General features: G+C 44.1%; 1 protein-coding gene across 2 annotated transcripts in view; it reads right to left on the reverse strand.

The window, feature by feature from the left end:
* Window positions 1-17,193: 17,193 nt before the first annotated feature.
* TREH (trehalase) overlaps window positions 17,194-21,882 on the reverse strand; it is a 269,250-nt gene continuing 264,561 nt past the window's right edge. For both annotated transcript variants that reach the window (XM_086956715.1, XM_086956716.1), the window contains exon 16: window positions 17,194-17,663. In XM_086956715.1, coding sequence (XP_086812841.1) covers window positions 17,517-17,663 — 147 coding nt within the window. In that variant the 3' untranslated portion in view covers window positions 17,194-17,516. The remainder of the gene's footprint in view (window positions 17,664-21,882) is intronic.

The raw sequence follows: 21,882 nt of genomic DNA on the forward strand, positions 1-21,882 counted from the left end.
GCAGGGAACCGGTGGCATAACTACAGCCACTGTCCATTGATGTCTGTGACATGCTTAAAAACCAGGGAGGACGGTCAGTTGCTTAACAGCTCTCTGATTAATTGCAGATCCCTGAGGAAACATGAACTTGAAATCTATGATTATTTGTGGGTTGCCCAGCCGGATGTGCTATTTCTCACTGAGACCTGACTAAATGAGGATTCGGCACCAGATATTCTTGAAACCCTTCCTCATAACTATGGTATTATCAGAGTAGACCGACCGACTAATAGGGGAGGAGGAATTGCTATTATACATAGGCTATCTATTCAGTGCACTTTAGAACCCACGGAGATTGAGGATTGTGAAGCAGGCTTTTTCTCCATCATGGCGCCTTCTAATTGCTGTATAAAGGGGTTCCTGATTTACCCACCTCCGGGGCCCGTTAAGCGCCCAGCAAATAATACAACCCGCTTTACGCTATGGCAAATTTCTGTTGTTGGGGGGTTTGAATCTACCTTTTGACGATCTATCAAATAATGGTGCACAGGAGGTCTGCCAGGCACTGGCTGACCTACAATTGACACTCAAATCAGCGCTCCCTACTCACCAACTTGCCCATTTATTAGATCCGATCTTTGCAACTGGGATGCTTTACAAATTGAACCCCCGGTCCCTGTCCCGTGGTCTGATCATTTTGTGGTTGCCCAAGTTTGATGTATCAACAAAATTGGGTACCACGAAACCCCTGAGGAAATGGGCCAAGTTTTCTATGCCTAGTGCCTTCTGGGCCACCTGGGGGTACAGATATCAATTCTGCAAGCGATGCACTTGATAAACGTATCCTGGAGGCATTGGATAGCATGGTGTTGTATTCTCTGCACTTATGTTTCTCTGTACCCCTTTAAGTCCTGCATTCCATTTTCCCTGATGTCATCTTCTCCTATGTTCTGTCCTGTCAGTTAGCTCCTTGCTTTCTGATGGGAACACCAGCTATTCTCTATGGTGCTTAATAAACAAGTATTAAGCCTTACTTCTGTCTACTGACATCATTTACAACACATGGCGACGATGAGCAGAAGGAGCTAAACAACCATAGAGGGAGGAGAACTCCACTGGTGAAAAGAACCACGCGGATTTTTGAAGAAAAAGAGAAAAAAAGCTCTTATATTCCGAAGAACCACGCAAGTCTTGAAACAAACAAGAAAGATATACTGCCACGCAAGTCTTGAAACAAACAAGAAAGATATACTGCCACCCTGGAAAAAACGTTTTGAATTGAAGCCTGCAATAGTTTACGTTTTGAACTGAAGTCTGCAAAGCCTCCAGAGCAACTGGTGAGTTTGAGAGAACATTTACAAATCTATGCCGTGTGTCTGGTTGTGACTCTGGCGAGTTTTGATCACAAAGAAGTGCACCCTGCCAAAGGAACCCTACCCAACGCTACGTTTGGGAAAGCTGTATTTAAAAAAAAAGAGAAATTCCTGTGCACGTTAAGATTTAAGGAGAATGTGAGCGCAACTTCTTGAGCGAAAACGGAGTGACTTGTACTGTATTCATGCCTGATATTTGACTTTTTAACCTTGTCTAAACCGACAACTCCTGCACAAACATACGAGTTGCATCTTTTAAAAAATCTCCTCGAACAGACACACGAGCACACTTCTCGAGCGGAGAAGCACAAGTGACTCACCGTTCGATTTTCCAGCCATTGTTTGTCTTTAACCGAGCCGCGTCAACAAGGAAGCACCCAACGGAGGAGGTGACGTGCCGGCAGTGACGTCACTCGAGCAAGTAACGTGCCAGCAGTGACGCGACTACGCAACGCAACGTACCCGGCGTCCATTTTAGGATTATCGGGTATCCTAGCAACGGACATCGCTCACATCGTAAGGGGAGACTGACACTTCAAACAATTTACCGAGTGATTAGAAAAAAAGCCGCTTCAAACCGAAACGAGTGTCAGCGAGAGAAATTAAAGGGTGAGAGCCTCATTTACCAATCGAATCCATTTTTTTTTTTTTTTTTTTATCTATTCGTTTTTATAAAACTTTAGGCAGTGCACAGTGAAAGCTACCACAGACATTATTCCTTACATTGGACAAGTAGAGAAAGAGTAGAGAAGCACATATATGGCACACGCTAAAAGGTGACATTTCATTCCAGTTTGACTATCTCTCTATTTAAAAAAATATAGTGCTTCTTTAAAAAAAAAATGGAGAATCTGAATATTATTGCACCTCCATTGTTCTTACAAGCCACAGGAGATCCACCCATTGAATGGGATGAATGGATAGACATTTTCGAGAATTACATCGAGGCACTTGATGGGAAAGATTTCAGTGCAATTAGGAAGAAAGCCCTCTTGTTAAGTTCTTTGGGCAAGGAGGGTCAGCATTCCTTTAAATACCTTCCTGTGGCAGTGAACCAATATGGTAGGGCGATAACCAATTTATACACTGAAGCCAAAGCTCGGATGAAAAAACAATATGCTAAAGAAGTAAATATTGTTATGGCGAGGCACAAATTTTACACCCAACCCCAAAGGAATGAAGAGTCTGTAGATCAGTTTGTGGCTAGGTTACGTGAGTTGTCGATAAAATGTAGTTTTGGTGAAATAAGGGACGAAATGATAAGAGACCAGCTGATAGTACAGTGCCGAAACAAAAAGATGCAAGAAAAACTGTGGGCGGCAAAAAACCCAACCCTACAAATGGCCATTGACATAGCAAAAGTAGTTGAGGAATCGAATGCATGCATGAAAGAGATGGAAAAGAAAGATAACACAAAAGAAAATGTTCAAGGGAATGGTGTTTCTTGTGTTGATCATGATGAAGTTGCTGTTGTGAATAAGAGAAGTGTAGATCTGGGAGGAAGTAGTCAGAAAAGATTTAACAATGCGTTTTCAGGCAATGACAAGAATAGATTCCAAGGAAGAATGTGCAGTAGGTGTGGGAGTACTTTTCACAATTCGGACTTCAGGAGATGTTTTGCAATTGACAAGATGTGTAGGAAATGTGGGCGGAAAGGACATTTTGCAAATATGTGTAGAGGTACAAACGTTGATAAAGTAGCCGTTGTTGAAAACAGGGATGAAGTAAGAGACTTCATTAGTGTTGAAGGTGCCAACAAAATATTATGTTTAGGTGGGGATGGTGTGAATGAGGGTGAGCCTGGGAGGAGATTCAGACCAAAAGCCCTGTTCCTTATTGATAAAATTGAGGTTCAGCTGATGGTTGACCCTGGATCCTTATGGACCATTATTCCCATGGATATGTTTCTAGCAAATTGGAAAGATGTGCAGTTATCTGCTAGTGACATTAATGCCTGTGGTTTTCAGGGTGAAAGCATAGATGTGATTGGGTTTATGGTGTGTGTAATATCATTCAAGGATCGTTCAGCCGAAGGGAAGGTGTATGTAGCCAAATCTGGTCCTGCAATTTTGGGATGGGGGCAACAGTATGACCTCGGGATAATAATAAATCCTAGAGCAGCACAACAAGTGATGGTGGTAGATAGCATAACCACGGATTCGATAGTTGAAGGGATGAATGGTTTGTTTGATGAGCATATAGGAGAGTTAAGAGGTTATGTGCATAAAATTGTTTTGCGGGACGATGCCATACCCATGCAACACAAAGTCAGAAAGGTTCCATTCATCGCACGTGAGGAAGTGAAGAAGATGTTGGGAGAAATGCTAGATCAGGGTGTGATAGAGCAGATCGAAACGTCACCTTGGATTTCCCCCGTAGTTATTATGACCAAATCCGATGGAAAATTTCGTTTTTGTGTGGACCTTCGCACCCTGAACCAAAACATTGTAGTAGACAACTTTCCCTTACCGAACATCAATGAGTTGGTTCTATCACTAAAAGGTGGGAAGTATTTTTCCAAGTTGGACCTTCGCAGCGCCTATCATCAAATAAAACTACACCAAGACTCAAAAGCACTGACAGCGTTCATAACAACCGAAGGAATATACCAATTCACACGAATGCCGTTTGGACTCGCCTCTGCAGCTGGGGTATTTCAAAGGATGATGGGTGCTGTACTAAAAGGCGTGAACAATGTTGTGTATTTTCAGGACGATGTCCTGATATTTGGGGCGACTGTTGAAGAACACAATGTGATCTTGAAGACCGTTTTGGAAAGGATGGAACAGGCAGGATTGACTCTCAAGAAAGAGAAATGTAAATTTGCAGTGGAGGAGGTTGAATATCTTGGGTATACATTGTCTGTTGACGGAGTAAAACCTAAGAGAGACTTATTAGACTCCATTAGAAATGCACCATCTCCGTGCGATAAAGATCAGTTGAGGTCTTTCCTCGGCCTCATCGAGTACTACGCTAAGTTTGTAAGGGATTTTGCAGAGAAAACCGAAAAGATTAAGGTGCTGTTGAGGAGTGGATGTAAGTTTGTGTGGGGTGTGGAACAGGATGAGTGTTTCAAAAGAATCAAGGTGGAAATTTGCGAGGCGGGCATTTTGACACCGTTCGACACCAACCGTAAGTCAGTTTTGACAGTGGATGCAAGTGCTGTAGGTGTTGGTGCGGTCCTGGCTCAAGTACACGATTCTGGTCTTAAAACTGTAGCGTTTGCCTCAAGGACACTCACTACAGCCGAGAGGAATTACTCTATAATCGAGCGTGAGGCTTTGGCCGCGGCATGGGGTTGCGAGTATTATAGGATGTACCTGTGGGGGTTCAAGTTCACGTTATTGACAGATCACAAACCCCTGGTTAAAATACTTTCGCCTGGCGGCGCTGGCAAAGGCTCTGCCAGGTTAGCTAGACTCGCTGCCAGGATCCAAGAGTACTTGTACACTGTGGAATATATTCCCGGTTGGAAGAATTGCCAAGCGGATGGACTCTCTAGACTTCCACTATCTTGGGAGAGGGTAGACAAGTTAGGGGTAGAATCTCTCAACTCAGAGGGTTCTGTTGCCGCTGTGGATGAAGTTGTAGATATGTGTGCTGGGGCAATTAGTAGAAATTTGTGGAACACTTCAATGGCTAAAGATGTGGTGTTGTGTGAAGTCAAAGACCTGATAGCGAAGGGTCCAAGGAGAGAGAGTTGCTTATCTCCCGCACTTCGTCCTTATTTGAAGGTTCTGGACCAATTGTCTATTTTGGACAAAGAGGGATTCATGATTTTAATGGATGACAAATTCATTCCTCCACAAGATGTGCGATTTACCTTGTTTAAGCTGGGTCATGAGGGTCATTTAGGGCAGTCCCTTACCAAGAGGAGAATTAGAGAAAATTTTTGGTGGCCCGGAATGGACTCCGAAATCTCGCAGTGGGTGGAGAGATGTACCGATTGCTTGGAAAGTGAGAAGAGACTTAAAGTGGGTAGCCATACTGGTTGTGGCTCAATAGTAGATCCCAGGTGCCCTTGGCACACCATATGTCTCGACTTTATTGGCCCGTTCCACCAGTTGAACCAAGATATGAGGTTTGGGCTGGTAGTAGTTGATGTCTCTTCCAAGTGGTTGGTAGTCAAATTCATGAGGGAGATCACTACGAGCAGCACCATTGCTGTGCTGGGTGAGATCTTTAGAGAGGAAGGTTTCCCCACAAGGATCATTACCGATAATGGGACGCAACTCACCTCCCTAGAGATGGCTAATTTCTTGGGAAGGTGCGGTATTATTCACTCAAGGACCTCACTCTACAACCCCCAGGGAAATGGCATAGTGGAGAGGGCCAACCGAATGGTTAAAGGTGCCATTCAAATGGCGATTTCTTCCAGAATGGATGTGAAGAGTTTGGTTAATGACCTGGTTTGGGCCTACAGGACTACTGAAAATGGTGTGACCGGTTTGGTCCCGTTTTCTGTCATGAGGGGACGTTCAGCGGGTACTAAACTAGTGGCTGCGTGGATGAAAGAATTTCTGAACGCTGATCTTCCTGCTGGTTCTGGTGAGCCTGACACTGTACGTGAATCAGATGGCGCGTGTAAATTTGCTGTGAATGATTGGGTTAAAGTCAAACCTGGTCGAGTGGGTGTCGGACTGACGAAGTTCAGGGGACCATTTAAGGTCAAGTCTGTACACAAAAGATTTGTCACTTTATTTAACGGTGAGAGTTGGAACTTGAGGCGTGTGGCACTGTATAAGAAAGCCGAGCGAGAACCTGTGAGAACCAGTGAGCCTAGTGCCAGTAGTACCAATGAGTTTTGTGCTAGCAGAATCCAGAGAGTGAGAAGACCCCCAGGTCATTTACGTGACTTTGTTTGTAAGTAAGGTCTCTCTCTGTAACGAAGAGCATGGTCTTATCATGTTTTTTTTTAAACTTACTTTCGTTTTTTTTCGTGTTCCTCCATATGAAGGGAAGAGGATATGTTGTATTCTCTGCACTTATGTTTCTCTGTACCCCTTTAAGTCCTGCATTCCATTTTCCCTGATGTCATCTTCTCCTATGTTCTGTCCTGTCAGTTAGCTCCTTGCTTTCTGATGGGAACACCAGCTATTCTCTATGGTGCTTAATAAACAAGTATTAAGCCTTACTTCTGTCTACTGACATCATTTACAACACATGGCTTCTTGGTCCCCAAGAGCGTCGGGTAGGCAGCTTAAAACCGCACTGTGGTTCCGCATTGAACTTAGAATTGCTAAATTAGCCTGTAAGCGCCTCGAAAGAGCTTGGAGGAGGAATTTCGATGAGCCTAGGAAAACTGACTACAGTTTTAGTCTAAAAAAAATCATGCTCTGATCAGGAAAGCGCGGGCCACCCTCTATAATGGCAGGTTTGAGACAGCTGAAAACTCTTCGAAGGAGCTTTTCACTATCTTCAAAGAGATCTTGTCACTAGTAAGAGTGACAGCCCCTGACATTAGCTCTGCTGACTCCTGTAATAGGATAGCGGACTTCTTTGCGGAGAAGGTGGAGAAGATCTATTCCACTTTCCCTGACTCAGCACAACATGGATGTGCGGATATCAAGGGGACATCCAAGATATCAGAGGTGGAATGCCTCTGTGAATTTGTAGCCCCCAGTGAAGACATACTTAAAGACGTAGCCCTCAGCATTAAGTTTGGCTCACCTAGAGATCCGGCCTCTCCTAAGATCCTAATAGGGAGTCTAGCTGTATTAGAGCCTTATATCAGACACCTTCTTGAGCTCTCGTTCTCCTCTGGAATTGTCCCTAAAGATGGAAAGAGGCTATCGTCATTCCCCTAAAGAAGAAATTGAACATTAGCATGAGCCAGCTGGAAAATCTTCGTCCCCTTTCTCTGCTGCCTTACTTTGTTAAATTAGCGGAGACGGTGGTAAACACCCAATTAATAGCTCGTATTAATCACCATAACATACTTCACCCTACTCAATATGGTTTCCGTGCCACTTATTCTACCGAATCGGCACTGCTTTTATCGACTGAAACCATCCGTAGACATGCAGATGCGGGACAGACGGTTGCTCTAGTCCTTTTAGATCTCAGTGCTGCATTTGACACTGTTGTCCATCATACGTTACTTCAGCGCCTAAGGGAAGGAGGCATGACTGGTAGGGCGATGGAATGGTTAGGGTCCTTTTTACATGACCGCAGTTTTCAGGTGTCGCAGAAACCCTTCCACTCCAAAAGCGACAATCTGGACCAAGGGGTCCCTCAGGGTTCCATACTTAGCCCCACCCTCTTTAATCTCTACATCACTCCCCTGGCAGAGATTATAGAGAAGTTTGGTGTCAGTGTGGTGTCATACACTGACGAAACACAACTGGTGGTGACACTAACTCAAGATTCTGATGCGGCAGCCATCAATTTCTCAACGTGTCTTCAAGAACTGGCGTCATGGATGGCTTATAATTGCCTTAAACTTAATGGCAATAAAACCTAGGTTCTAGTGATAGGTAAGGCTCCCTCGATCTGGTCCTCTGCATGGTGGCCTCAGACATGTATGTATTACATAGTTAATAGATGAGGCTAATGCCTTTGTTGTTTTTATAATGAACAAGCCTTGGCATCTGAAATACTTTTCCCAGTGAACCAATCAATCATATAGCTGGTATTATTAGCATGTCACCATTACCAACTCAGGCATACTGTATTGAGTTTAAACATTCCCACAAGGCAACACACCCGCATACAGTGAATACAAATACAAAAGTACAGTGGACAAAACAAACAGTAGTGGCCCACCCCCTGCCAAAGTAGGGGGGGGGTGGGCTGGGCCGGAGGAGGAAGGAGGGAGGTGGGGAGGAAGGAGGAGGGAGGTGGGGAGGAAGGAGGAGGGAGGAGGGAGGTGGGGAGGGTTCGGGGACAGTAAGAATAGAAATAAAATGAACTTAGCTTAATGCCACCGCCGCCGTCGTCTCCGGCAGGAATGCGCTCTTTGTGCTTACAGCCCTGGGCCCAGGCTTCCAGCCTGCCCTGCGGCCAATCCTGAAGCTGCTCTTGCATGAGAGCAGCTTCAGGATTGATTTGAGGGCCTGCAACGTGCACTTCCAGTCAGACCAGAAGCCTGTGCCTGCTCTCTCCAACCCCAGCAACGCAGTTGTGGCTGGTGAGAGCTTCAGTGCACATGAGAGGTTGGCTGGCCTGAGACGGCCGGCCAAACACCTCATGCGCAGTTAACGGGAGTGCCCACCACTCCCCCACCAGCAGTTTCATCTCCTGGACCCACCCCAAAGACTCATCAGAGTCCTGGGGATTAAATTAAAACAGGTTTAAAACCGGTTTTATTATCATTGCATTTGCTGGTGGTGGCGGGCTCCTCCGCTCTAATGGAGCGAACGCCGCTGAAAACAAACACTTTCTCCCCTGAAGAGGGTCTAACAAGGATTCGCACAGTACGAATTCTCTATACTCATGGTTTATCAGAAGGGGTAAACAAAATCCTTGCCTACCATGGTAATCTGTGAGATTCCATGTCACGAAATATTAATTTGTAGCCTTTAACACAGTGTACTGCCAGACCACCCTTAAAAGTCTATTGATGTTAACATAGGCTATTCATAATAAATTGGTCATTCTTATTACCACTGATGTAAGTCTTCATAATAAAATCAGGGCTATAGCCATTCTACTTGGCTCGTCGCCATAGCTAACTCAGGCCTACTGAATTCTGCATAAGCTTTTTCACAAGGCAACTCTCAGACATTCAGTCAGACAAATATAACTATACACAAAATTATAGTTGGCAAAACCATACTCAACCCCTCCTAAAAAGGTTAACAAGGATTAGAATAGTGAAAATGTTCTACCCCGCAAGGTTTGTCGGCGGGGGGACACCACCGAAGCCCTTGCTTACTACAGTAATCTATGAGGCTCTTTGTAAAGCAATACCTGTGTACAGGCTTTAAAACAGTTTAATAACAATGCACCATTAAATGCCTATTGGCTTTAACAAATGATCTGCTCAGTAAGTCAGTCCCTATGCGTTTGTCGTGAATTGGTATAATAAAAAGATTAGGCAACAAGCCTTTTTTTAATGAACAATCATGCCTATATTCTGTATCACTGGCTTGTAACCATAAGCAACCCATGACTCTTGTATTCCCACAAGGCAACTACCCATTCCCACAAAGCAACTATCAGTATAAAATGAAAAAAAAGCAAATATGTACAAAGTTACAGTTGGACCAACAATATACAACCCTTCCCAGAACTGCATCCTAAGTGCAAATCCTTGACCAAAAGGGTTTATCGCAGGTGGTAACCAACACCAAACCTTTTCCCACTGTGGCAAACTGTGAGCTTCACTGTAACAAAACACCTGTCTACATGCTTAAACATGGTGTGATGACAATCCACCCTTAACGTCCTATTGGCTTTGACATCTGCCTTGTAATAAAAAGATAAGGCCATAAAGCCTTGATCAATTTCTTTTCACTACAACCAACTCAGTCCTGCTGTACTGAGCAAAGGTTTCCTGCAAGACAAAAAGTGCGGCACTGTCGCCTTTTTCATCAGGAGGGACGCAACTTCTGCTCAATCCTAATCTGTATTAGTGGAGTCAACATTTGGGTCTAGCCAAAACCGGTCAATCCATCAAAAGATTACAAACCTCTACCAGATTAAGGTTGGCAAATCAATCCTTTCTTCCATAACAATGATTCTAAAATTGCAACTCTTCTACCACGAGGTTTGTCAAGCGATAACCAAAAACCTTGCCTTCTGTGCTAATCTGAGAATCTCTGTAACAAAATACCTGTTTCCAAGCTTTAACACAGTGTAATGGCAATCCACCCATAAAGGTCTAATGGCTTTAACATATGTTTTTCACAATAAATAAGTAGGGCCTACTGCTTTTTCATACGTTTTCATTATAAAAAGATTAGACCTATAGCCTTGATCAATGGATTGTCACTATAACCAAATCAGCTGCACTGAGCATAAGCTTTCCACAAGGCAAAAAGTACAATACAATAAGCACACAACTTCTGTTGAATAAAAATCTGTACTCAAGGTAATTAATATGTGGGTGGATCCAGACCCCTCTGTCAGTCGTAATTCTTTTTCTATTGATCACATAGGGTATGATGACAGCTACACTGTCAAGCCAGAGCTAAAAAGCTGTCCATCCCCAAAACATCAATACTTCAGTACCAGGAGTGACTCAACAAACTCTACCATATGTGCTCTAACTCACCTATGTGTCGCACTTCTTAAATCACCAAACTTCTCTCCTATTTTCCAACTCAATCTCCTGAAACCGGATGCTATTAATTTCTGCTCCTCCAGGGCAAACCACTCCACCCCCCCTCACCTCCCACATTCCTCAATGTAGCTTCAAAGTCCTACAACAGCTCTCGGACTCCTACTAATTGCCTTCCTTGCAAAGTGTAGTTATCTCACTTTTGCCACCTACCCGAATCAAGACCAAGGCTGTTGAAACTGCACGGTGTTGGGCAATGCTCTATTACTGTATTTCATACTTCCAAACTGCATACATGACCCCTTAGATACTCAGCCTACATCTACCTTCTTTCACATCACACTTGAGGATTCTTGAAACTAAGTTGCACAAACTGTGCCTCATACCTACACAGACATGCCACATATTGTATTCTTCCAAATAAAATCTTCAAACCAGTTTAGTGTCCAAACCCCTTGAGAAATGGCATTGCCTTACACTTTAAGAACCATCCTAATGTTAACCACAGGGGCTTTGTAAGGAAATGCCTCTTTGTATGGTCACCCCCAACTTTTTTTTATCTGATGCTGCTGGTTTTTCGACTCTGAGCGTGCACCAAGGCCTGCTAACCAGACCTCAGTGCCAGAGCTTCAACCCTAAAGTGTATGTCAAATGGGCTGTACCCAATTGGAAATGGCTAACTTACCTCTAGGTCCCTAGTAAATGGTACCCTGGTACCCAGGGCATGTAAATTAGATGCGTACCCCAGGTTGTGCAGCACTGGTTGTGCCACTATGGATGTCACCCAAGTAAAACAAATCCCTCAGTCCACCACTGCAGATTGGTAGAGCAGTTGTGCACTGCTAGCCCAACTTTACCATTGGAAGCAATGGCAAAGCCACCACTTCCCCTGGACACGTGTGTAAGTCCCTCCTCTGGGAGGCCTACCAAGCCCTAAAGGCAGGATGCAACATATGACAAAGGCAAGACAAGAACTTTGCATTTCCTGACAGTAAAACCTGCAAAACTGTCGTTTTTCTGTGGAAACTCTTGGTCCCTCAATTGGCGAGTACAAGTCACATGCTGACCCCTCAGCTGTGCTGACTCCTGTACTGTGCCACCAAAGTAGGCCCTCGAAGTCTTTCAGAGGCAGTGTGCATTATAAAATGCAATATATGTCACAAATTTCACCTAAATCTCTTTGAAAGAAATGACCACATTCTCTATAAATAATGGTTTCCCCAAATGTCTATACTAATTATAGTAATTAGCCGAGCCTCTGTAGAGAAAGGAACTACCTTGAATGGACCACTAGAGAGATATAAGGCATAAATGTAAATGTAAAATGTATAGGCATTTATATAGCGCACTACTTACCCGTAGGGTCCCAAGGCGCTTCGACAGCTGCGAAACCCTTCCTGGCTTCCCTGAGAGATGGTCCCTTATTGGGTATCTCCAGGGTGAGACCAGGCATCCCCGGCGGGGCCGTTAGTGAAGATGAGGCAAGCTAATGCCCAGAGTTGCCGAGTGTGATCGCTGATCAGAGTGGGCACCGAGGCGAGAGAATTATCGAGTCCGCTGACCCTGGTCCAGAAACCTGCCGCGCCGGGAATCGAACCCTGGTCCCGGGCCGTCCTCTGCTCTCGGGTCTGCCGCCTCTAACCAGTGAGCCACACAATGGTCACCAGTTTTTCATTGTAACATTCGAACAGCAGTGAACAAAGTAGTGTTTTCATTGTACTGTGAATTTGCATTGGTAATCTGGTATACACAATATAAGAATTGTGCTAATTTTAACAGCAGAATAATGTTTCACAAGCGTTTTGCTGCCAAACTGCACTAGTTTGAAGGGGGCAGGACACAGAGATGCCAAGCCTGCAAAAGGGTACTGGTGTATTGCCTCTGCATAGACACGATCCTGTAAAACCCCACAAGGCATACGTTAAAGTGGAGAAGTGTGGCTCAATGATTAGAGTGGCAGACCTTGATGCAGAGGTCTAGCCCGGGACCAGGGTTCAATTCCCCGCCTCGGCGGGTATTGGGCTCAAAAATTCCACGGACCTGATAATTCTCACCTCGGTGCCTATTCCAATCATGGAGTCCCACTCTGCAACTCTGGGCAATAGCTTGCTTAATCTCCACAACGGCCCCCACAACGCTAAGGATGCCTGACCTCCATCTTGGGGGTGCCCAGGAGTGGATGCCTCACAGGGAAAGCCAGGATGGGTTCCACAGCGGTATTCGTACAAGCGCCTTGAGACCCTTGCGGGTGAGTAGTGCGCTATACAAGTATCAATTTACATTTACATTTAAAGAAAATTCTACATCATTCTGAGAATGCACTCTGAGAAACTCATCCTATGTGTTTACATTAGGTGAGAGAGGTATGGCTCTGGACAGACATACATTATATGTTCAGGCTTGACATAGCTGAGCTATTTCCAGTCTACCCATTGAGCTACCTATCCCTCAGGTGACACCTGTCCAACACCGAAAGACAAAAGACTCTCATCCTGCTTGATTTCTTCTACAATTTGACACCAGCCCTTCATTTATTAGCCGAGGGCAGACACTAAATATGTTGGAAACCTATTCATGCAAGATCTGGGTTGAGTTGAGTTTTTTCTTATAAAATACAATAAAACGCTGACCTAACTAACAGCTTCAATAAAGATATGAAGATGATCAATAAAAAGATGACATATAAGAACCTTCCTAAACAAAGAAAGGCCCTCTATTTTGCTCTGGTTAAGACTGAGAGGCATACCAGGGCATTGTGCCACCGGAACGTCACTTTTTCCAATGTTCCGATGGGGCAATGCCCTGCTCCATATTTACAAAATGATGTTAAGCCACTTTGTGTGGCTTAATTCTGCGTTGTCAATATTGTCCTATTTCACGCAGGCATCTTTGTGAACGGGGCATGCTTTGGGTGTAGCTGTGGGCGTTCCACTGCAACACCCATTGCTTTTTGACTCTGCCCAGATTTACAAGGATCTGTATATCTGAGGCAGCACCAAAAACTAACGCCACTGAATGGAAGGCATTAGATTGACACAAAGAGGAGAAATACTTTTATTTCTCCTCGTTTTTGCTCTTTTATGTGAACTGCATTCTGCAGTGCACATAGAAAGAACACATCACCCTTAAAGATTGTTTATGTGCAGGAAGGTGTCCTTTCCTGCACATAAACAATCATCCCTGCAACACAGACACCCTGGCACCAAGGCGCAGGGGTGTCTGTGTTGGCACTAGGCAGCTTTTGTTAGCAACAGCGCAAGGGAAAACACAGGGGTGCGCCAAATTCTTGTAAATACTGCGTATCCCTACGATTTTGAAATGACGCAATGTGGCGCTGCTAAATTGCTTGCAGCGCTGCGCCATTTCATAGTAAATATACCCCTGAGTAGTTTCCAAATGGAGGAGGCAACAAAAGAGAAGGTACATCCCCTTCACTACCCCCAGACCATACCCCATCTAGCCTTTTCTAAATCAGGGGTTTGATAGTAGGAGGGAAGAACCAAAACTAAGGGATCGCTTAAACTTGGAAGTAAACATATAGGCAGTATGATGCCTGTTTCATTATAGGCTCATTGGCAAAGCAGAGCAGCACCATTTAATGGATCCTTCCAGAAAACTGGAAGGCAATGCTGCTGGCAGCGAACTTTGGAGAACCTATCAAATGTCTTGAAAATTCATGACAAGCCACTGCGATATTCCGAACCCTTTAAAACTTGTAAACAGCTGGCTCAGAAAGGCAAGCAGTGGCATGGTTCAATATAGAAATTGTGGTAGCAGTAACCCCACACACTTTCAGTGGAACAGAATAAAAAGGTTTTTATTCAAGATTCTCAATATTCCATTATGATGGAATCTTTCATTCTCTGCCTTTTGTTGACGCTAAAGTGTGATGGATTAACCCCTGTGCATTTGTAGATGTGGTGGGATGTGATAACTAGGTCTTTCATCCCTGTTGATCTACCTGCAGGCACTTTAAGTGGCCCGCCGTAGCCCCCAATACAAGTTGCATGGTACTGAGGGTGCAAACTCCACATAAGTAGTTACAAGTACTGTGTGTTAACAATCCCCCCATACTGTACAATTATGAGTTGAACAGAATCTGCGGACACAGATTTACCTGTGGTATTCCAAGTAGTGCACCCTTTTCCATGGGGTTTAATGCTCCCATTTAATACCTATTAGGCTGTTTTAAGGCTGGGTGAAGGGCGATGATATAGGGTGAAGGAAGATGTGGAGAACGCTTGCTTGTGTGGAAGCGCCTTGCCTGAGATTTGGGAGGGTTATGGAAAGGGTCCTGGTAAAAATGCATACTTTTCTAACAGCAATTAGAACATTTTCTTTCTTCTTATTTCTTTTGAGAAGCAAGTGACTACCGATGATGAGACAGGGGCCTGTCTGGAAATTACATACCAGTTACCCCGTTGGTGGTGTTTCCGTGAGGCGTCTCTTGCTTCTCACACATTTTTTCTATTAAGATCTTAGTCCAACACTAGGTGTGGACTCTTGCGACCAACCTTTTTTTGGGTCACAACTTGTGCTGTTCTGTGGTACTGTCGGGGAGAACAGGTGTGTCTTTTAACGTGGGCGAAGTACAGTGCATCACCTCCTTATAACGTGTATAAGAGAGTGTCTGGGAGCAGTATATTTTGACTGCCCCTCTTTCAGAGTCACTGATATACCTTGACGCCGTTGGATTGGGTCTGTAGTTGAACTACTGCAGATTCATGTCATTGTAGTTCTAGCTTTTTTTTTTTTTGCCAGTAAGTTGCACGGTATTTTCCCATATTTTCGTGCAGCTTCCTCGTCCCATTCCTTAGGGGAAAATTTACTAACACTTTGTGCCGGGTTTGCAGGTGAGCAGCCTTTACAACGCTGACAATACCACGCGCTGCCATTACTATGCTGCTTTTACACGGCAAGTCGTTACAACGACTTGCGCTGGAGGGCGCTGTTGGATAGGGAATAGTTTAATATTCTATTCCAACACCTTCCCTACTGTAACATGGGCTGGAGTTGGAATAGAAAATTAAACTATTCCACTATCCAGGGCAAGTCGTTGTAACGACTTGCGTTGTAAAAATAGCGGTGTAATGGCACCCGTGGTAATAGCCCGCGCTGTAGTGTCATACAACCGGGTTTGCATCTCAAAAATTATGCAAACCCAGCGCAAATTGTTGTGGTAGGACTTACTTTCCAATGCAAATCCTGTTTTGCTTTATAAAGTAGCCTAGAGTAATGCAAAGTAGTACTATGTGCTGCTTTGTGTCAAGGGGATGTCCTAAGGGTGGTACATAGGAGTTCCCATGCAACCTCCCATGGATAGTGACACAAATCCCTATCTCCTATCATTGGTAGACAGGGATATGCACCAATAAATTATGCCTCCTTGAGGCAGGCGTAAAAGTGGAACAACTTTTAAAAGTCTCCAGGTTATCCGACTTTGCCTGAGTGCTGCACTGTACATCACACGTACAACCTGCGAAAAGTATTAAAGCACAGTTTTTGTACTATAAAGGTCACCTTCCAGTACAAAACCCACGCTTGACAGAATGCACACACCCTTGCACTACGGCGCAAGACTGGATACAATGGCGAGTGGCAGCCTAAAGTGTGCCAGTTCTGGGGAGAGAAAGGTAAAAAAACAGTGACATATCTTAATAGATATGGCGCTATTTTTTCTCTCCCTTTAGTTGCTGTGTTGGTCGAAGTTAGTACATTTTCTCCCTTGTGTTTTATGAGAAAGTCGATCCCGCCACCATTTCAGATACTCAGTGGGTTTGCTTCCTGGACCAGCCTAGGGAGGTTACCTGGCACTGCTTCCCAGAGTAGAATACAGGAGGCCCTGGTGGGGCAAAGATGCAAGGTTATGCCTCGATGTATCCTCTTACAATAAGCTGCACCTCTTTTTTAGGCCACACCCTTTTTCATTTGGCCACACCTCAAGACACCATACCTACCCCCTTACTGGATTACACCACTCCTGGTTACTAGGCCCTATCTCCTTTTTATTGAACCACACCACCTCTAGGTTAAGCCACACCTTTGAATTAGGACACCATTAATTAAAGCACTGGCCATCTGCCTCACTAGACTAACCCCTTCTGAAAATATCACTCCTTCTCCTTATTGGACCACCTCCTCATCAGACCAGCCAGTCTCATCAGGACAAGCCTCCTGCTTTTGGGATGAACCCTCTACCATATTACATGATCTCCAGCCTGTCTGACTACAGGCCTCGGACATATTGGACCACAGCCCTCATTAGATCTCCACTTCTCCATAGGCACCCACTTACACCACCCCTGGCCACTCTTAGTGGATCACCCTTTCTATTTGAACAACTCCTCCTCTTCGCTGAACTCCAGCACCACTCAAAAGGCCACGCTCCCTCCAAACGTCGCCTCTCGATAGGTTACACCCCCTTCATATGGGACCTCCCCATGCCAATGGCATCTGTACATTTGCAATTTACAGATGCCATTGGCCAGGCCCTTTAGATATGACCCAACTGTGCCTCAATCCTGCTGGACATTGAGAGATCAAATTCTTGATGTGTTCCCCTAAATATCCCTGCCCTATATTTACAGTGAGAATGGTGAACAACCCCTCGATGAAAAGTTTCTTATTTAAAATAAAGATTTATTTTCTCAAACATACAAGTACTCCATGAAAATCAATTGACGTTCCAAATAAAGTTAAAATAAGTACATTTTGAGGACCTTTATAGTGCACATGCTGGGCCAGCCCTTCACATACCTAATCAAAAGTAATTACATTTATGTGTTAGATCTCTGTGGATGCTGGGAGACATGCCCACAGAATGGCCAGGTCTGACAGAATCCTTAATTCAAGGTGGTGTTTCTGGAGAACAGGGCCTGGTGTTTGGAAATTATCTCTGGAGGTGGAGACCACGGGCAACTGGAGGTGGTGCATATCCGCTGTCAACGCATCAGCGCGGACCAGATCAGGCCGGAGAGTAGTAGGGTGTTCCAAGTGAAGCTCTGCTTGCTCTGCGCTCCAGATGTCAGCTGGCTGCCGTAGCGGTCCAGGAGCTGGAGGACCACGCCATTGGTCCAGCCAAAGCCCTCCTGCAAGAGAAGTGAATGCAAAGGTTATCCCATGTGATGATGGGCCCCTGTTCCTCCCTCTGGCGTGTGCCAGTAGTCACCAGACACAGTTAGTCAATAGCTTGTGCACGCACACAAACTTATAAACAAATACTCAACTTGTAACTTTCAGGCATGCTTGTGCATTCCCCCTCCTGTTTTGTATTTTCACTTTATTAATAATGTAAATGTATTAATAATTTAAAAAAAACTTCACATCATAATATTCCCAATTGCCTTCAGTTTACTAATTTAGTAGCTCAACAACAATTTGAACACTTGAATAGCTCTCATTATATTTGGCAATAAATTCACAGCTTCCCCTCATTCTATCACTGCAGAAGGTTAAAAGTAGTCTTAACCAGGCTGAGAATAGCCACCATCAGTCATTCCTATTGAGATTGGTGCACTAAATACCATTACATTGGGAAACTGTAGAACCAGAGTGCACCCATACCCGCAGTAATTATGTCACTGAATGTGCACATTACAGCTTCCACAAATGCAAGACATTGGTTGTACTATGAAACAAGTTATTGGTATGTTTAATTGGCTTATAGAGCACTCTCAAAAACGGTAACACAGGGGCGTAGCTTCGGGCGGGGGTGTTTGGGGTGTTACACCCCTCCTAATACATGTATTTTTTTATAAGTAGTTGGGTACAGATGCTTTCAGTTGGGTATGGCGAGGGGTCTGTCAGAATTCACCAGGAATCTTTACATACACAAAGACAAAAATGTACACACTATATGTGTAAGTTTTAGCACCCCATCAATATTTTCCCAATCAAATTCACGTGGATCTTTCTCTACACATGCAAGATCCAAAACATTTACACATCTTGTGATAAAGTGCTCTTTTAATGTGTCCATGAACAGAATATGATGTCGGTGGACTGATCTCTTGAACTCACTTTACAGAAGATCATCAAATTTGTCACAGTCAGAACCCGTTTTTAACAAACGCACAAGGTATTTTTCTACGTCTTTAAAATCATATTATTTGTCTGTCTCAGCAAAACCTTTTGGAAACTTCACAGGTTCAGCAGTTAATGCTCCAAGCTTTGTTCCAGTTTTGATCATAGTGTCATCACCCATAAGAATATGTGCCTTGATAAGAACACTGGGCAACTCTGAGTCAAGTTTGCTGTACAGAATATGAAGCTGGATTAAATGTCTCTTTTCTCGTCTGTTCCATAATGTATCAATAACTCTGACAATCCTTGACTTATGAACATTGCAACAAATCTAAGTAGAACAATAATGACACCTGTGTCATTTGACTGCAATGCCTTGATTGCAACCCTTTCGAACAGCCCACTAAACATGTGGCACAACCCAAGTTCAGCTTTCTCCAAATTACTGTTAAGTTCTTGAACAATATGGCCCATACCTTTTGAATATGTCTCTGCAGGCACCAACTCCTCATTGACAATCATTCAACTTGCAGTAATTGGAAATTCAGTGTTCACTGAAGCATCAGGAATGTTTTGGCAAGTTAACATCTCCAAGTTCATCTTGTTCAAGGTTGATGAGCAGAATTTATCAAGTTGCACAGGTATAGGTGACTCATTTTTGATGCAGACAAGGTCATTCCACTTGTAGACCTTCGTCCGATTTGCTCACATTCTTGAACAGATTATTCAAGATAACTTTCAAAGACAATGTGTAGTTCTTGCAAGGTGCACACTGATTTTGATATCTGTAGAACAGTCTGAATGACCTCTCTGAAGTTTTGCATTGATGAATTCTTGACTATTCGCAAATGTGACATATAGTCCACAACAACAGCAGTTTTCAATGAGGACACCTTTTCAAATTGAAATTCTTCAGGTGAAAGGTTTTTTCAAACTCTTGTATGAGTTTGTGCTTTACTGGTTTGGTTGCAGCATGTCCAACAAATATTGTGTTTGTTGGAGAAAGATCATGGAACAGAATGTCCTTGATAAATTCACCCCTTTCTTTTGCTACATCCATCTCTCTATGTGCTTTGGAAAGTCGTTTTTTTTGTAAACTGTTTTGGAGTGACTGGTTGGATGAAACTCTTACTATGGCAATTGCAGCATGGAAGTTTAGCTTAGTGATTAGGTCATAAAGTTTTTTCTATTTCAATACAAATCTCTCCTGCTTCAGTTCTGAAAACTGATGTAACTATGTAACTCAGTTTTTAATGTTAACCTCATGTAAAGCGCTCGGATACCTCCGGGTCTAGCCAGCGATATATAAAACTATGCAAATAGATAAAAAAATATCCCTTTCTCTATTTTGAAAGTCCTAAAAAATGTTGGGTATTTTACAAAATACTGTTGGGCAGATTTACAAGGAAGTGGCGCAGCGTGGCAACGCAAGCTCCTTGGCTGCGCCATGCATCGGCACTTCCAAAGCACGAGAATTAGATATATTTACAATAATATGTCACATTTCTGTGCTCTCCCCAGCGCTGGCGCAAAAACTGCAGCCATGCGCTGGCGCAGGGACCCTTGCACCATGGTGCAGGAACACCTGCGTCATGGGAAGATTGTTTTGGTGCAGGAAAGGGCACCTTCCTGCACAAAAACAATAACTGCAGGCATTTTCCTCTTTCAATGCGTGCTGTAGAATGTAGCACACATTGAAAGAGGAAAAATTGAGGAGAAATAAAAACATCTCTGCGCTCGCTACACCACCCCTAGGGTGGCGTAGCATTCAGACGCATTTCCAGATTTACGATTCTTCGTAAATCAGGAAATATGTCTTGTTCCATGGGTGTTGCGTGGGGAACACCCACAGCAACACCCATGGAACACCCATGGAACACCCCTTTCACGCAAAGTGCTGCGTGAAAGGGTCCATATTTACAAGGACAGGAAAAGCCCAGCAGGGTGGCTTTCCCTGTCCTTGTAAATATGGAGCAGTAACATGCGCCACCAGTACGTCACAAAAAGTGACGTACTGGTGGTGCAGGGGGCTGGTAAATCTGCTCCTGCGTTTTCTCTCATTAAGTACTCCTATCTATCCGCAATCCTCTCCCTTTCCACTGCCCCTTCAGCCCCACCCAGTACGCTTCTAGTATAATATATTTTAACATAGGCCAGCCTGATTGTTAGAGAATCTGAATCCCCCCAATCTTACTAACCAAGCAACTTACTTAGTTGCAGCTTACTCCTGCAGGAATGTCCTAGCAGACTCGGACAGAGGACCCCTCAGAGCCCCTCTTGCTATTTCCAGGGTGCCCTGCATTAATGTACACCTCATCGAGCAGCTTTGGTTTCACTGCGGTGCTGGTGATTTTTTTATGTGAGCTTCTGCCATTCTGTTTTCTGCCTTGGACTGGTGCTATGCGTGAGATGCTGTCTGTGAGGGGTGCATTTCCAGTTCTTACAATACAAGGATCAGTTTTCCTGAAAGTACACGAGGTTGGCTGTGGGGTGGTTTTGGGGTAGCCTGTCAGGGCGAGCCAATGTTTATGTGTGTGTGTAGAGGGGGCGTAGGGGCATCCAACCAAGTTCTACTTGTAAGATCAATTTAGTCGATGTTTAAACAAAGCTGAGCTAGTTGTCCATCAATGGATGTATTGATGCTTTCTATCGCACTGATATGTCCCACCTTAAATTCCTGACTCATTATCAATCACTGACTGTATTTGAGCCAGGCAACAGTTCCTCAGAGTGTCTGTCTATGCAGAAAAGTATTGCTCCAGTTCCCTCCCTCTCGCCTACTTCCAAAGAAGATGCTAGTGTGTGTGGGGGATTGTGAATTTCAAGTTGATTAAATGGTCCCAGTGGTTCGGTCTGTGGCCAGTGCCCAAAACATTTATTTGAAGAAAAGATGCTCTTCTGAGTTTAACCAGTAAACGGTGTGATAATGGCAAGAGGTATCGGTTTCGTGATCCCTCTCCTGAAATACACACACAAAACAGCAGGACAGAGTCTACAGAGATAGAGTTTCCCCCGTTGAGCGAAAGCAAGTAGGCGTAAAAATATGAAGCAGGATAGTCTACGTGATGGTGGATTTTTAGTAAGTATGTAAAACGTTCTTCCTTTCACAAACGTCTTGCTGTGAGCTCGCATCCGGGGAGGTGGAAGGGCATTTGTGAATCTACAGCACTACAAGTTACAAACCAGTTGTTGCAAGTGACAGTTTTCATTTGCAGCATATGCTGTTGTAGATCATGTGCTTTGCATAAACTGAAAAGCATTGCCCCAACTAAAGTGGTGGGTTGG

This window comes from Lissotriton vulgaris, chromosome 2_1 (genome assembly GCF_964263255.1).
Source record: "Lissotriton vulgaris chromosome 2_1, aLisVul1.2, whole genome shotgun sequence".
Lineage (NCBI taxonomy): Eukaryota > Metazoa > Chordata > Amphibia > Caudata > Salamandridae > Lissotriton > Lissotriton vulgaris.